The sequence below is a fragment of the Aethina tumida genome, chromosome 7 (genome assembly GCF_024364675.1).
Source record: "Aethina tumida isolate Nest 87 chromosome 7, icAetTumi1.1, whole genome shotgun sequence".
Classification (NCBI taxonomy): Eukaryota; Metazoa; Arthropoda; class Insecta; order Coleoptera; family Nitidulidae; genus Aethina; species Aethina tumida.
Window position 1 is genome coordinate 18,077,721 of NC_065441.1, and position 17,057 is coordinate 18,094,777.

At 30.1% G+C, this 17,057-nt stretch overlaps 3 protein-coding genes across 5 annotated transcripts in view; 2 read left to right on the forward strand and 1 right to left on the reverse strand.

Annotated features, from left to right (window-relative positions):
• Positions 1-6,490: 6,490 nt before the first annotated feature.
• On the reverse strand, positions 6,491-10,357 carry LOC109605466 (probable protein phosphatase 2C T23F11.1). 2 transcript variants are annotated; one of them, XM_020022038.2, is made up of 3 exons: positions 10,226-10,357; positions 9,439-10,061; positions 6,491-7,716 (listed from the first exon to the last, which is right to left on the reverse strand). In XM_020022038.2, exons 2-3 carry the CDS (start codon positions 10,055-10,057, stop codon positions 7,313-7,315), a joined length of 1,023 nt encoding a protein of 340 aa, XP_019877597.1. In that variant the 5' UTR covers positions 10,058-10,061; positions 10,226-10,357; the 3' UTR covers positions 6,491-7,312. The 2 variants fall into 2 exon arrangements, with proteins under 2 accessions (XP_019877597.1, XP_049825502.1); XM_049969545.1 differs by lacking the exon at positions 10,226-10,357 and having other exon boundaries at positions 9,439-10,072.
• A 1,184-nt stretch (positions 10,358-11,541) lies between these two features.
• On the forward strand, positions 11,542-13,309 carry LOC109605468 (protein lin-52 homolog). The gene is made up of 4 exons (XM_020022042.2): positions 11,542-11,622; positions 11,801-11,896; positions 11,949-12,056; positions 12,974-13,309. The coding sequence occupies exons 1-4, from the start codon at positions 11,589-11,591 to the stop codon at positions 13,117-13,119; spliced, it is 384 nt and encodes a 127-aa protein (XP_019877601.1). The 5' UTR covers positions 11,542-11,588; the 3' UTR covers positions 13,120-13,309.
• A 796-nt stretch (positions 13,310-14,105) lies between these two features.
• LOC109607318 (echinoderm microtubule-associated protein-like 2) overlaps positions 14,106-17,057 on the forward strand; it is a 29,007-nt gene continuing 26,055 nt past the window's right edge. Inside the window, exon 1 of one of the 2 annotated variants that reach the window (XM_049969927.1) lies at positions 14,106-14,221. The gene's annotated coding sequence lies outside the window, so the exon portion shown is untranslated. The remainder of the gene's footprint in view (positions 14,222-17,057) is intronic. The other variant, XM_049969928.1, reaches the window with a different exon arrangement.

The following is a 17,057-nucleotide window of genomic DNA, read 5'->3' on the forward strand; positions in this document are numbered from 1 at the left end:
AATTAATTTTAGGACATACCAGTAGTCGAAACTTCGAAAATTATTATAATAAATCAGAATTGATAAGTAAATATGCGAACGAGTTAAAGAATAGGGCTAGCTATTTTAATAAACAAGCTAGATTAAACACTGATAGATCAAAGGAAAAGGCTAAAATAAGATTTGATAAACGTGTTACATATCCTAATACTTTTGACGTTAATTAAAAGATATGGTTAAAAGAAAGCCAAATAGGGAACAAATTAAAAGATAAATATTTAGGTCCTTTTGTAATAAAAAGAATTATCCTTCCAAATTCAGCAATTATATCTAATGATCAGTACGAGACTCAAGTTAATTTTGATAGATTAAAATTATTTACCGAAAGAAATGATGAAAATTAACAATAATTTTTGTTTTAGGATTGTTTTGATATTATTATTAAAATATCAAAGTACAATAGCAGAAAATTTCCAAATAACTCCACTTAATCACACGTATTTATTATCATTATGAACAAAATATTAAAATTTCGAATTACCAATGGAAACTAATTGTATACAGAAATATTGATTTTATAAAAGAAGCTTTCGATCGAAACGAAATAATATTACAATCACTAAAAGATTCTCTAGATACTCGATATGCTCGCAAGTTATATTTTGCTTCTGAAATCAGACCCCATACTCTTGTTCTAGATAGTGTGATTAGATAAATTAAAGATAGATTCAACGAAATTAGGTTAGATACTGAACATTATTCAAACAGAAGTAAAAGAGGTTTAATTAATGGAATTGGCGTTGTGTGGAAAGCCATTTCAGGAAACTTAGACGCATCGGACGGTAAATATTATGATAAGTGTATCAATCAAACATATAGAAAACTTGAATGAAAAACCAAATACTGATACTACTTCAAAAATTCAAAATTTTAATTACACTATAGAAAGACTTCAAATTGATGAAGAGACATTTAATAAAGATATAAATATTATTGATAATATGATTTCAAACATAACCGATAACATAAATTTACTTGAAGCAAAAATTAAAGTTTTTAGTCTTTACGAACAATTACTGGAATCATTCATTTTTATTAACGGAGAACTTGATAATATTATAAATAGATAATAAATAAACAGTTCGGATCTCAAAAAAGACTGTTTACATTTAGATAATACTAAAGAAAACATTTCAAAATTTCTAAATATAATCAAATTAGATGTGTATCAGTCAAATTCTAAAATAATATTTGTTTTAAATATTCCCAGAGTCCAAATTGATTCGTTTAAGCTGTATCATTTATTTTCCCTACCTTTAAAAGACTCCCGAACTAATCTCTTTCATACTAACCTAAATTCCCATAAATATTTAATTACCTCAGACTTCAATCGACAGTATACAGTAATAAACGACATATATAAATGTCAAAATTTAGATGGAAAAATAAAAATCTGCAAAAATATTGTTTTATACCCTGTAGATAATAATGCCATTTGCGAAACTCAAATTCTAATGAATCCGAGAGACATTCCAGAAGCTTGTGTAGTTTCAACGTTTGACTACCAAGAGTCCAAATAAATGATCAATAGTGACTAATAACCCAATATCTATCACTATTACATGTACAAATACTCCAACCGAAACAGAATTTATTAAAACTAACGTAATTATTGATTTAAAACCTATGTGTACAGGGTATATAGGTAAAGTCAGAATTTCATCTAATTACGAAAAAGCAGAAACAAATTACATTGATACAATAATTACACCAGAAGTACCCTTCGAATGCTGTCTACACCTACCAAAAGAAAAAAAATCTTTCAGAACTTAAACCTTTGCAAATTAATAAGTTCAACTGAGACGAACTAAGTTAGCTGACACTAAATTAAATCAATACCAAGACCAGCTTGATGACCTAATCAACGAAACAGTTATTACCAAACATTGGCCATGGTTCACGTATTTATCAGTAACCATCATTATTATTATCATCGTTGTCTACATATGCTGTAAGAGAAGAAGAAGGCTTATCATCAATCGTATAAGTTCTACAAATCAACCTCCACCACCATCATCCGGAGCGGCATCAAGGATTCAATCCCTTCTTTCGAGGTCGCAACGAAGAGGCACTTCTATTTCGCGAGTACGCGATCCTAACATCGAAGAAAATGAACTTTCAGAAGTGATTTTCAATGACGATAACAGTGTAAAATTTGTGCCAGTTTAATCTATGAACTTTTATAAACTTTCTGCTCTTCCTATATGGGGCATCGCCGCCCCTTGGCTCATTAGGTCCCTGCAAGGGACCTACATGAGGCTAGTGAGGTCGACCCTTGGTGTTCCATACTATGTTCGTAACAGACAAGTCTGTTTCGAATACAACATTTCCTCTCTTTTGGAGCTGCGGCACAAACATGCCCTCAATCTCCGGAGATCTATCTTTCAACACTCTAATCCGGAGATTGCATGCTTGCATGACATCCAACCCTGTGAATCTGATAGATACAAGAGACCTTGTCTCTTGGCTGTCTAGACCTCTGCGTCTCTTTGGGACATCTTTTCTTTAGTATGTGGCGGTTAGCTGCATACCTCTTTAACTCTCTTCTCTCTATTTTCCTAAACCTATATGGTTATACTCTTAGGCCATTATCTTCGAATCGGTGCCCGGAGAGGGGTTTTTAGTCGGTTAGTCCGACACTGCCTTCGACTTCCACCAGAAGGCGTCTTGTAGATTTTCCCCCCTATGACACAATAAAAAAAAAATTCTTTCATAGACATTTATGAACTTTTTTTTAAGATTTTTATTCTTCGTTAGAATAAAATTCTTCTAAAACGAGGAGTTGTTATATCTGATACCTAAGCATTTATATTGTGTATATTTATCTGCGCATTAGTATAAGAATACATTGTATTTCTTTGTATTATTTTATTATACTGTTATTTCCTTCTTAGTTGCAATTTCGATGATATTGCAATGATGTCATACTCTAGATTTAGATTTATACCTCAGTTTGCGAAAAGGTACTTCTTTGTTAAGATAGTTTATATATAGGAGTCACTTGATTTGTAATAAGCATTCTATTAATTGTATTCATTCTATAAACTGAACTTCATAGTTCATACTAAATATTTAATTATTATCATATTTGTTTAAAGTTAAATAAAAATTTTTAAAAACAAAAATAAGTGTTGTGATTCCCAACATATATTTTTCAATTTTTTTTTTTTTTTTTTTTTTTTTTTTTTTTTTTTTTTTTTTCTGGGGACCGAGAGGGGAAAGTGTAAACCCCCCTCCGGGCACCGATCCGGAGATCATAACCAATTGGAAACCATATGTGCTAGCACATATGGGGGAAAGGGCGTGTATATACATACACGGGTGAAGTTGAACCAGAAGACGGGACTGACAAAGATGCCAGCCCCCTGTCAACTGGTTCCCGGAAGAACAAGCCCAATCTGAGGAAGGTCCTAGAACCTCCCTGGGTAAGGATTGGGCTTGCAGTTGATCCGTCGGCCTCCCGCCACCACTGGCTTGTGGAGCGGGACTGCCCGAGAGATAATTTTTCAATGTATTTAAAGATATATTAGTAACTCTATGACAGGTACTTCATAGGTGAGTGGTAATGTTCAGTTTTTTCAACATTTTGTGGTGACATATGGATGTCAGAATCAACTATGATTTGTTTATTGGGATTAAAAATGTGTTGAACCTAAATTATCTTGAACTGCTAAAATAACATTTTCAATAGAAAGTATTAGTAAAATCGTTGATGCTGTCGGGATTTCCAATTATTGAACACATTTTTATTACGTTCATCTTGAGAAAGAGTTTTTGCATTTTTGTTTACGAACCTAATAGTATTCTTTAAGTTTAAGACAACGTTTTACCAAACGAGAGTTGGTTCTTTTGGACAGATAATGGTTTATGGTCTATTACATAGGGGCTAAAATATTTGGTTGTCGAATTAATAGCTAATAACTCATTACTTACTGTATTGTAGTTCTCTTCTTAGCAAGATGTAGGATAAGTAAAGCATGGGTAATCATTACAAATTTTACTTTGACTTAAATCTGCACCATTCGCAGTGGTAATCGACGCCTGGAACTGAAGCGTTCTTGGAGATATAGATTACTTTTCTCGTCTCTCAAGTTGGAGTGCGACTTTGTGTGTGTCGTCGCTGTCGGTCGTCCGTATGTCCTGATGATGTGATGTGGTTGCGGGGTCAAGCAATCGTCTGTTGGGCTGACTTCCGCTTTTAATATTTTTGAAGGAGACTTCTACGGATGCGACGCTAATGGTACGCAGAGACTTATTGTAGACAGCATCTGATTTGGGGGTGTCGTCCATAGTGCGTCGAAGATGGCTGTGGGAATTACTGAAAGAGCTGCGCCGTTGTCCACTTCCATTTGCACTGCTTTCCTGTTGATGTGAACTGTAACCATGTCGAGCCTTGGGAGATCAAATATTTGTGGGCCTACCGACGAATATGGTGCTGTTCGGCCCTTGCGCAATGTGTCGCCGTCTATTGCTGACGTTGATGTACTGATTTTCTGAATACGTTGGTCTATCTGCTCTGCGTGAGGAGGTTGTTGCTAGTTTCTTCTCCCCTGGGTGACGTGTTGTGTGAATTGATTTTATTGTTGTTGCTGTTGTTTCTTGTGGATCTACATATCCAGTGATAAGTAACAGGAATTAGTGTAATGGTGTCCTGCGCAACCGTAGCAGAGTTCCTAGTTGTGTGTTTGATTGTGACTTCCGGTTTGGGTTACTGTGTAGCGTTGATGCTGTGGTACCTGTAGTATGCGGTTATTTCGTTAACTCTCGGTGTGAACTAATCTGTTGCTGAGCCTATTATTTCTCTGTAGGGCACTCCTGCTAGCTTGCGTGAGTAGTGTAAGTTACATCCTAGATCGTGTAAGTGCCTTCCGCAATCCTATAGAAATTGTGCTCGTCGTAAAGCGGGATCCACAATCCCTTTCGCAAAAAAAAACGGAATTCTAGGCGATCCACATACCTGTTTCCTTCTGATGGCTCAAAGAGTTCAAGGCCCAAGAGTGAACTACTCACGGTGTTTTGCTGTTTGACTCGTTGCATTTTTTATTATTCTTGATACTGTTTATCGTTGTCGCCAAGATGTTGTGTCCAGGGGTTGCAAAATACATAATAACGTATATTGAATTGTTAGTGTAAATGGTAGGTTAGGTTAGTTCCAGAGTCGATTCTGTTCTGCCTTGTGTAGTTAAGGGCGTCCCTCAAGGGGTTGGTTTTTCTTGAAGGTTTAAGCGGTGCACGTGGCCTATTCTTGTAGGTAAGGCCAGAGCGAGACATTTGCTGTACAGCTGCATTTGCAGTATAGTTTTTTTAACTTTTTATTTTGAGCAAGGTTTATAAGTAAAGCAACAAAGCAGAGTAAAATTACAGTCGATTTAAATTTAAACAAATCGATCATTTCATGAACGATTTCGAAATTTAACAGAAGGTATACTCTGTACAGAGTACCTAAAAGTAGTGGTAGAAAACGCAAGACTAACTAACAGAGCGGTGGACAAGAAAATGAAAATACTTGCTGTTCGCGACCCTTTTATCAGCGCTTGCCTCATAAATCAAGAAATAAACGAAGTCAGTGTGTTGGTGAGTACCATAAAACGATGACTAAAAGAAGCTGGTCCCTATGGTAGAAAATCAGCAAAGAAACTCTTCATGTCTGCAAAAAATAAAGGGAGACTACTTTGTGTATTGGACAGATGGATGATGGAAAACAGGTTTGCTTTCCGATGAAAGTCGGTTCCAATTATTCAAATATGATGGCATTTCATGGGTGAGAGGACCAATTAATGAAAGGTATAATCCCAAGTACACTAGACCTAGTATGAAGCATGGTGGAGGAGGGATTATGGTTTGGGAATGATAGGCATATGCATTTAATTATAAATAAATCGGGTACATCCTCTTTAGGTAAACTTTGGAGGGAACTCCAACCATTTTTTATATGGTACATTATTCTTTTCAAAAACAAGAAAAATTTTATTTTCTCTGTTTATCCCACAAGCTGTATGTTTTGTAATATTATTTTCCGAGTCCCCAAAAATTTTCCTGATTTGGTGAAAAAACCAGATCTGACATTACTGTACAAAATGCATTCGTAAAGATAAATATAAATTACAAGCCAGCGCGAACTAGCAGGAAGAGTAGGGGATTCCCACTACGGGTCAAACTTACACTGTCTTTGTCGTGCATGTTGTCTTTTTAAAAATTCAAATGGGGAGGACACTTTTCATATTGTATGTCAACAAATCTACACAATCCAATTTCATTCACTCAACACCAAAATATCTCACAAATTTTCATAGTAGAAAGGCCAGGCATTTTTTTTTGTTAGCAAGTAACAACTTATTGGTACTTAGGTTTGTGGACTCCCAGATCGTTGTAATCAAAAACAAAGATGTTTATTATTATTTTTCACTCTGAATAAAACAACAGGGGAAAGGGAAAAATGAACAACTGCATATTAAAATAATAGTTTATTTCCACAATAAAAACATTTCAACAGCCACTTTAAACTCTAATAAATGTCTACACGAAAAAAGTTTACATTACTAAATGACCTAGTACAGTACAAGTACAAAACGAAATCCTATTGACGTACCAAAGTGATCGAGTTGTGTAAAAATTTAAGAATAAATGAAATACACAAAGCCACAGCAACAGTAAACACTTAATTATAAAGGGCACACAAGAATTGTCAGGAACCACATAAAATTCTGTTAAATGCCTTTAAACTTTGATATTTTATTGAGAGACTTTGGCAAATCATCTTAACTACATATTAACACTAATTAACATTCGAGTTATGTTCACATAATATAATTTTTAAAGTAAATAATAATTTTATTAATAGTTGCTTAATCACTTCAGAATAGATTACAATAATTTTTAGTAGTTTAAAGATATTTTAACTTCATGCATTAAAAACCCATGAAGAAGTCTGAAATTTATCTGAAGAGTTTAAACAATAACATTTCCAAATCCAATACACCAAACGAATGTCAGTTGAAAGAATTGTCAGTAGATCATGAAAATTTAATTCATTTTTGTATGCAGGTTAGATACGTTAAAAAAAACCTTAATAATAATAATTATAATAAAACGATTAGAAAACTAGACCAGGCGCTCCGATCAGCTGTTGAATTCGTTCGGAACATAAAATTGTAGTTCACAGTTTCTCATGATATTGTTTATGGTATAAAGTATTATTATATACATTTTATGTACAATCTGAAAACAGAGTTGGGAGGTCGAGATGATTTTATATATACAGAGGTAAAAGTGTTCATTCGACAGGTTCTTTAACCTCGGTATCATCACCGTCGCCCAAACGGGTGCTGGCTTCTTCTGGGGCGGCTTCTGCGTTAGCTTCGGCATCGGTGCCCGTCGCATCCTGCGACAGACTACTGGCGCATTTGTCGCGCAAGGCGTCGTAAGTGCCTCCGTGGAGCAGAGCCACAATCACCACTGTCATGTTATCACAGCCGAGTCCTGCCATGTCGCAATCGGGTGCCAAACACTGCATCATCAGTTCTTCGCATATCTCCTCTGGATCGACGCCCAACGCAATGTTTTTGCGTACGAAAGCGATCACGTCTTCGTTGCTCATCACATCCCAGATACCATCGCACGCCAATACTATAAATTCCCACTCTGGTGTCAATTCACGCTCTTCTACTTCTGGATACGCTGGAAATTGAAGTTTTTTTTATGAAATCCAGTTTCTTAAGTCTTGAATAAAAATAATATTAAATTTGATAACTGTATATTTCCCTATTTATTTTAAAATTAATAAAGATATTAAACAGTTTTAAAGAGTTTTACATGACTATGCAGTAATGAAAAGTAATAAAACAATATTAAAATAAATCCAATATATATCTAATAAAATAAAACTAAAAACAACAACACTATTATTTGTCTAGAAATTGAAAACCTATATTATATATTATATTTTTATATTAAGTAATAAAGGCTCAAAATAACCAAATTTCTTAATACAACACTAACCGAAGGGAATAAATAAATCAGAATTCCCTTTTTTAATAAAGTCTGAATTATTAAAAAAATAATAGAAATAAAAAATTTATAAACATTAAATTTTATTGTTTTAAAATATAAATTTATTATAAATTATTGTTCAAACTTTATCTTCATTTAAAAAAAGAAAATGAACTGTTTGATTTTAACTAAACTAAGTAAGAAAGCTTTCTTTTGCAAAGAATTAAGAGATATTTTTGTTTGTTAATGAAAAACAGTTGTTAATATAGTAACTTATATTGACTTTGAAGAAATTTTAAATTGTTTCAATAAATTAAGTAAATATAATATATTGAACAGACATGTTAGTTAGTGTAATTGTTACTTCTCTGCATAAGAAAGCTTTCTTACTTAGTTTAGTTAAAATTATAAATATTAAATTGTACTATTTTAAAATATAAATTTATTATAAATTATTATTCAAATTTTATATTTATTAAAAAAAAGGAAATGAATGTTTGATTTTAACTAAACTAAGTAATAAAGTTTTCGTATGTAGAGAAGTACCAGATATTTTTGTTTGTTAAAGAAAAAACAGTTGTTGATATGATATATTGACTTTGATGAAATTTTCATATTGATTCAATAAATTGAGTAAATATAATATATTGAACAGACATGTTAGTGTAATTGTTACTTCTCTGCACAAGAAAGTTTTCTTACTTAGTTCAGTTAAAATCAAATACTTCATTTCTTAATAAAGTTGGAATAATAAAAAATAAAAGAAATAAAAAAATTATAAATATTTAATTTTACTATTTTAAAATATAAATTTATTATAAATTATTATTGAAACTTTATCTTTATTAAAAAAAAGAACATGAACTGTTTGATTTTAATTAAACTAAGTAAGATAGCTTTCTTATGCAGAAAAGTAACAAATACTTTTGTTTGTTAATGAAAAAACAGTTGTTGATATGATACATATAATATTAACTTAGATTGACTTTGAGATTTTCAATTGTTTCAATAAATTAAGTAAATATAATATATTGAAGAGACATATTAGTTTGTATAATTTAATAACATAACTTAATATAAAGGATTATGAGTAATATTTATAATAAAGCTTATCATTTTCTAAAATATTTAAGAGAAAACAATCATTTTATATGCCTGAAAGTTCATATATGTTGGCTGCATACATTAGAATACATTAAATAATTTTAAAAAAATATGTTATGTTATGTATAAAGAGAACAGATTGGTGTTCATTAAATTGTCATTCATGCTAACATTTTAAATTTATAAAATGTCAACATAATTAAATTAAAATTAAAACTACTAAAATGGAAATGGTTCATTCTTAAAAGTGTGATTAATAAGGAAATTGACAAACATTAGTCATAAATGAATCACTGTTAAACTTACCTGTGACAATTTGTTCCTCTGGACTTTTATCAGCATTCCTTTTAAATATAAAGTCACCAAGTGCTCTAGAGAGGGCCAAATTTCCATTAACCCTATTACTGTTTACCCAACCACCTGCGGCAGTAATTCTATCAAGCTCTTCTTGGTTGCTTGGTTTATGATCTTTGGATAAAGGTTCTGCTTTGCCATTAATGCTGGCTACAGCCCTTGAATCTCCGACATTTGCACAAAACAACTTATTATTCTTGACCAACATTGTGACAGCAGTAGTTCCCGATTGTTCATGTTTCAATGACTCTTCCTCCAACATAACCCTATCCAATTCCAAGAATGCCTGCTTCATAGCCTCAGATATATTACCCTCCTTGTACTCACTCCTGTTAATAATGTATTTATGCAAATGTTTACCAGCATAAGTGGCAATGTTCGCTCCCCCATGTCCATCGTAGACTGCAAAATAGGCAGCATCCTGATCATCAGGGAGAGAAAGGATGATTGTGTGTGAATCTTCCATGTTTATTCGCCATCCTTGCATACAACTTGAACCGACCCTAAACAGGGAATTCTGACAGCAAGCAGATTCCTTGACTGTAACAGGTTCTGAAAGTGTTTGACCCATAATTCTGAAAAACATGCCCGAGATTAATTATTTGCGTTTACTAGTCCTTATGCAATACTTTCGACATAATGGCTTTAGAAGTTTAACGAGTGAAATACCGAATATAAACATTTTGACATTACTGCGAATTTTAAATATCAATATTGGATGGATTTCATGGATACTTACCTAAATCAAAATTTAACTCTGTTCTTTTTATGTGTTTTTAACATGTTCATTATGCACTATACAGAGTGCATGTTTGAATTCTTCCGATAAATACAAGTCTCAATGTGTCACGAGTATGCAGATGCAAAAACGCAATACTATTATATAGGTTATTTGTTCTCGTTAATACCAACATTACCTTAATAAATTCCCTAATCAATACGTGGGTCGATAATTTTCGTATGGTTATTTATATAAAATATCAGCCTTACATCATATTTTCATGGTATTCAATGGTATTATAATTTGTTATAGACAAGTAAATCAATTAATCGCACACTATTATTTAGGAAATATTATTTTTACGTCTTTAATAGTTTAATATAGATTTTTTATCATGGCCTCTAGGCCTCTAGAGCTATTCCCGTTTTTATTTCAATATTAATGTTAAAAATAAAAAATGTATGTAAAATGCAAAACGTTAATGATCGTAAAGTGCTCATAGATTTTTGTGATTAATCAGTTATTTCAGAGAGTGTTAGTTTTACTTAAAAACGAATCTCTAAATTAATCTGTCCCAAAATCAACGTAAATATCAGGAAACAATGCGAAATTTATGAGTTTAAGAATTTTGGGTAGTGACAAATACATGACAGGATTCAATATCAATCAATAATTAATTTCGATTTTGGGACGGATAAGTTTGAAGAATTGTATGTTTTAAATCTAGATGTTATCAGTACATACCCGTTTAATTTCACTATTTTATATAAACTATATTTACAAAGATTCACTAAATAGTAATGCACTGTTTTGAACAAGAAAGACACTACATTTGTAGTACCAAGGAAACATAAGACATTCAGGTAAAGACCAGGTAAATTTTGATAAACTCTAGTATAATTTCAGTTCATTTTCTTAGAAAATTCTTAATATTGAGTACATATAACTCAGAAATTTATTATGGGTATTTATCAATTTATTGTCAATTTATTAAACTACTGTGTAGAAAAATATTGGAAAGCATATCTTGTTAACATAAGTCTGGATTTTAGTTACGTCAACGTGGCAACCATGGAATCACTAATACATATTATCGATATATTGAATTTAATTCATCTATTTATTATGAAAACCAAATATTAGGCGAAATATTAACTGAAAGTGATCTAAAGTTTTTAATATTGTATCTTTTAATAATAAATGAAGTCTCCCAAAATTATTTTAACTAATATATATTTTACTATGAGTTTCGGTTATTTCAATGAAAACCAAATTTTATACGTCTAGAAATAATATTGTTTATTATTGTTACTTTTTGTAGTGCATTAATTTGAAATTCTAGGTACTTTCCATTTGTCAATTCGGTTGGTATCAGTGCAAGATGGCGTCCGATAAACCCGGGATCGTTGAACAAGGTAAATAAAATTCGAGTATAAACAAAATGAACGAATCAAATTTCTACAAAAGTGCATCCATTCTGCACATACATGGAATATGTATATTTTAATATATCCACGATGTACGAAATAAGCCACGACAAATTTCTTCCTAATGACCAACTCCGTCACTTGTCATATTAATAATCGATTTCAGAGCAAGAGGATCAGGTTTTATCCGACGAGCTCGTTGAGAGCCTAATGAGTATGGAAAATTTAGACAGGCCTTCTCCAGAACTGTGGCCTGAAAAAAGTAAGTAATGTTCTGTAATTCAGATCTTCAAATATCGACGTTTTAATGTTAGTTCCAGGTATAAGAGATTTCATTAGTAACTTCCAGAGTACGCCTCAGAGTGTTTCAAAATCCCCTTATTCTAGGGAACTAACGCCTGAAGATCAAAATTATTTACATCGTAAGTATTTAATTTGTTTTATTTAATGTTGGTTAAATTTTCTATTTTGTTGTATAAAATTACTCTTTAAACTCACTTTTCACTTGTATCATAATTTGTTTATAAATAGGAATATAAATATTATTATGGAGATCAGGCAAATAGTTGCATGTTTTCAAGAGTACTCATTTGTTGTTATGAAAACGACTACAGTTAAGTTTCATAATATGGTTTTGTATTAATTGTTTCAAAAACACCTCAATAACTAAATGCTGTAAAATTAATCTGGAGCTGATGTCAGTTATTCATATTAATTTAACAATTTTTAAATATGTAAAGTAGAATAAAACTGTGTATGAGTCTTAACATGATTATCAGAATTAATAGTTTTTTTTACAGTAGGCCTACACAATGTAACACTTAAATTGATACTTAAACATTGATTAACTATTTACCGCTATTTATTAAAATCCTTAATTACTTAACATAGTTATAGTTTTACCACTCAATTTACTGCCTTGTACAAAAGTTATGTCACTATTTTTTTGTGCCATTTACAAAAGTGTATAATCAGATGTTAAACTACCACACAAATATTTTCCAACAGTGATATATAAATTATGAAAAATTTTCGTTCAGTTTCTAATTAGTTCATCTTGTGTTACTGTGGGTTAAAGCTTTAAACCTTAGTATTTTTCAATTATTAAGTTTAAAACAGTTTTAGATTAAGCAAAAATAAACTATCTGGACAAAGCAATATTATTATTTATTTTCGTATAATTAAAAAGTTCTACAGAACTAAAAATTGCTGAAATTGCATCAAATTTCTATTGAAAATTTTCGTGTTCTTTTGTCTGATTTGAGGACCTTGAAACTTAAATTAAAAGACTAAGTTTTGTTTATGTTAATAATATATATATTTTTATTTATTTTTCCAGAATTAGCATCTTTGTCTACTGCAGGATTAATATCCAAAGTTAAAGAATTACATGACATCACTTACCAACTGGGTGTTGAAGAATCAAGGGAGGTCACCAGAGGAAAATACTTAAATTTATTCAACAAACCAAAGAATAATACTTAATTAAAAGCCTGGGACTTGTGCTCTGTGATTTTGTAAAGTGTGACTTTTCATTGTACAAAACTATAGTATGTCTTTATATTGTTAAAATGAACAGAATTGTACATGATATTTTTGATTAAATATTCTGTACTTGTTCATTGTATTTATGTAAATAAATATTTGAAATAAAATAGCAATTGTTCTCAAATTATACTCGTTTTTAATTTAAAGCTGATTGATACGCGTATTCGAACAAAAATTTTAAAATTTTAGTCTACGTGGAAATTATTCTTGTTACGAAAGATGATGGAAGTTGGCATTGCAAATATTCCGAAAGAAGTACGCGTCTCATTGTTTACAACATTATTGTTTTCGAGCTTGAGTAATTTGTATCAGTTAAGCTCAACACACACCTCTTTCATCAGTATGTTAATGTTAATTTATTTCAACATCTTCAATTACTTTAAATTAAGACTAAACTACTAAATATTTGTTGTTTATTGTTGGTAATTGGAAATTTATAAGATGTTTGTAATATGTAAATGGAAATAACAAAATTATTAAAGTAAAAAAAAAACGTATTGTACTGAAAAATTTCTATTGAAATCAATAGAAAATTTATTATACAGATAACGTTTGCATTAAAATAAAAACATGGATGCTATGTGCATTTTCACAACCGTAAGATGCAATTTAACATAATTTCTGATCCTAATTTTACTCTATAATAATTTTTATGACGTATGAAAAGATACTAAAATGTGCTCAAATATTAAATGTTAGGATATTTGCTATAAAATACTTTTTGAATAAGACGAATTTCCGTTGAGTATTTATTAAACAGTAAAAGCATCGGTTCGTTTCGAACAGGTGTGTGTTCACCGTAAAACGTCCATATGCCGGTAAAAATTGAACAGGTAAGGAAATAGTGGGAGAGTGGCAACAACATTCACCTGACTATGACTGTATGAGAAATTATCAGTTGACTTTCAACCGTTTGTTCAGTAGTGTACGTTACCGTTGTGCATGTTTTAAACGCGATCGTGTAGTGCGTTGTTTTTTATGCTTATCAGTGATTACAATAATCAGAAGGTCTCTGTCGTCGTCCCCGATACATGTGAAGGTAACTAATTGCTTACAATCAGTCGAGAAATAGACTCGGTAAATATAGTCGCGGTCTGAAGGACGTATTTGTATTGCAATATTACACTGACGTAAACATTTTAGCGTCCTATGTTTAAATATTTTGCCTGTTAAACCTATTAATTAATATAGTATTAGAGAATTATTAAATGTAAATTCAAAATGCATTAGAGAAAGTTTTTATTGCATAGAATAATAGATCACTTGAATATTATTATTATAGTATCATTTCTACGAACGAGATAATATGGTGATAAAAAATTAAAATTAAATTAAAAAAATATTGAATATACACTGTTTATTGAATAATACTGAATACTGGTGTTCATCGTGTATTCACATAAAATGGCATTATAAATAATGTAATTAGATTCATATCAATTGTGCATATAAAAAATTCAAACTCTAATAATTAACTGCAATGACCATGCTCCATTCTGTATAACAATATTGAACAGGCAGAATTTATTAATGGCTAATGTAAATGGAGGTCAAGTTATATAATTTTAACTGTAAATAGAAATAACACAAATTAAAAATTTGCACACACACCGTTTTACAATCCATTAAATGCCAGTGTTTATTTGTTTGTATATTTTAACATGATAAAGTATAAACTGTAAACAATTTTGTAGTATACATTAGTATACATACAGTTTAAATGAATTTTATTAGTTATATTATAAATTTATACCTATATTCTAATTTAGAAAAGTTATAAATAAAATAGACAGGAAAGTCTAATGTCTAATTAAATGTACCTTTTAAAATCCAAACTGTTCCATTCTCCTAATTTTTAACAGCATTTGTTGAGTTCATCTTACTATTAAGTGGTGTATGTTGTTCAGGAAAAGATTCTTATTTGCAATATATTATGTTTTAATACTGATTTTATCAATATTTATCATACACTGTTCTGAAAAGTATTTTGAGAATGAATGATTTTGAAAATGACTCTTTATGTCAAAGGTGACTTTTACTAAATATATATTTATATAAATAACAATATTCAAAACTAATACAAGAAATTAATTTAAATGTGTATAAAACAAGATATTTTATAAATAAAAAACTGCTGGAGTTTAGCCAATTATATGAGAACATATATGTCGTAGAGGACGAATATTGGCGAATATTGACGAATATAAAAATACTGTATTTTAAAAAATGTTCATTCATTTATGCTTTTGGGATTTTTATAGTTTCCCCATATTTGTTAATATAGTACGGATATTAAATGCCATAAATAAATCAACAAAATTTTAAATCAAATAAACACAGTAATTTCTATAATTTTTAGATTTTTGTTATGTCATGTCCATTAAATATTTAAATAATTTTGCCACATATTTCTTTAATATTTCTTGTTAAAATTATGATGACTTGGAATTTAGACAAGGTATATTTTTTTTCTATTTTGTGTAATGTAAAAGACTATAATTTTAATAATATCAAACATTTAGTTATATTATATATGCAAAATAAATTTTGTAATTTACTAATATGTTTAAGATCAAGAGTTAGTTTGAAGTGAAAACTTCTTTAGCCGCGTTGGGCACTTTTTGGTAGCGAAAAATCTTATGGATTCGCGTCACCGACATGCTCATGACTGCCGCACGCGCAATGTGCTTTTTGGATGGGTAAAATCTCGTGCGTTCGGATCACCGACAGTGAAAAGAATGTATATGTAACAACAATGTATTGATGGAATAGTATTTTTGTTTGATTATTATTACAATGATCGAAAACTCAGTACTATAAAATATAAAACGATAATCGATGCCGTTTTTACAGATAAATTTGAATCGAACATTTTCATTTCTTACTTTAGTTACCATAAGTCTTGTATGTTTTTTAGAACAAAATGAAATAATTGAAATTATAAGTATTGTTGAAATTAATGACGCCAATGATGCAAACAATTAAAATAATATTAAAAATCAAGTGAATTGAAATTTAAGTAAATACAAATACTATTCATAAACAATATCATTGTACATTAATTGTTATTTCAAGTGAATTGTATTTATACTTTGTCATGATCTTATTCAGCCCTTAATATATTTGAATAATAAAAAAACTTATAAACATGCATATAATTGTTGCTCGGAGTGTCAATAGATGTGAAAACCAGATTGATCTTGATAATTTTAATTGAAAGATTATGAAATTTCAAATTTTAAGTTCTAAGTTTTCACTTCTATTGGTAGTTTCCATAACTGCCAATTTTTATTTTTTTAGTTTTAACATAATATTTGCTTGCATTAAACTCATAATAGTTTAAATTTCTTCAAGGATTAAAAAAATAAATATTTGTAATGTTGATTGTATATAAATATTTGGTTATAATAAAATTAAATTTTGTACATACAAACAATGATAAATAATTTTAATAAAGGTAGGACGTTATGTTAAACAAGAAAACAACATAAAGTAATAATGAAATCCAAATAATATATATTTTTTAATTTTTTGTTTATAGGACATTAATGAAACATATATTTATATTACTTTGGTGCATTTATGTTTCAATTTAAAAACCTGAGGGTTTTTTTAAATATGTTATTTAATTCGATTTACGAAATAAACCAAAATAAGATTATATAATTATTTCACTTTTGAAAAGCACATCTTAAAACCGCTTTCATAAATAATAATAATAATAATAATAATAATAATAATAATAATAATAATAATAATAATAATAATAATAATAATAATAATAATAATAAGATTAGTATCCGGTAAATGAAAATAAACCGTCTGTTTATATCTGTTATACGCCTTTCTACTGTCTCTTGCTTTTATACGCAGGC

What these genes read in the sequence shown, in the direction of transcription:
- LOC109605466 (XM_049969545.1), bottom strand. Translation starts at nt 10,072, where the DNA reads ATGTTTTTCAGAATTATGGGTCAAACACTTTCAGAACCTGTTACAGTC. An exon ending in AGAGGAACAAATTGTCACAG is followed by an intron (nt 7,717 to 9,438) that starts GTAAGTTTAACA and finishes TTCAATTTCCAG; the next exon opens with CGTATCCAGAAGTAGAAGAG.
- LOC109605468 (XM_020022042.2), top strand. Translation starts at nt 11,589, where the DNA reads ATGGCGTCCGATAAACCCGGGATCGTTGAACAAG. An exon ending in ACCCGGGATCGTTGAACAAG is followed by an intron (nt 11,623 to 11,800) that starts GTAAATAAAATT and finishes AATCGATTTCAG; the next exon opens with AGCAAGAGGATCAGGTTTTA. An exon ending in AGATCAAAATTATTTACATC is followed by an intron (nt 12,057 to 12,973) that starts GTAAGTATTTAA and finishes TTATTTTTCCAG; the next exon opens with AATTAGCATCTTTGTCTACT.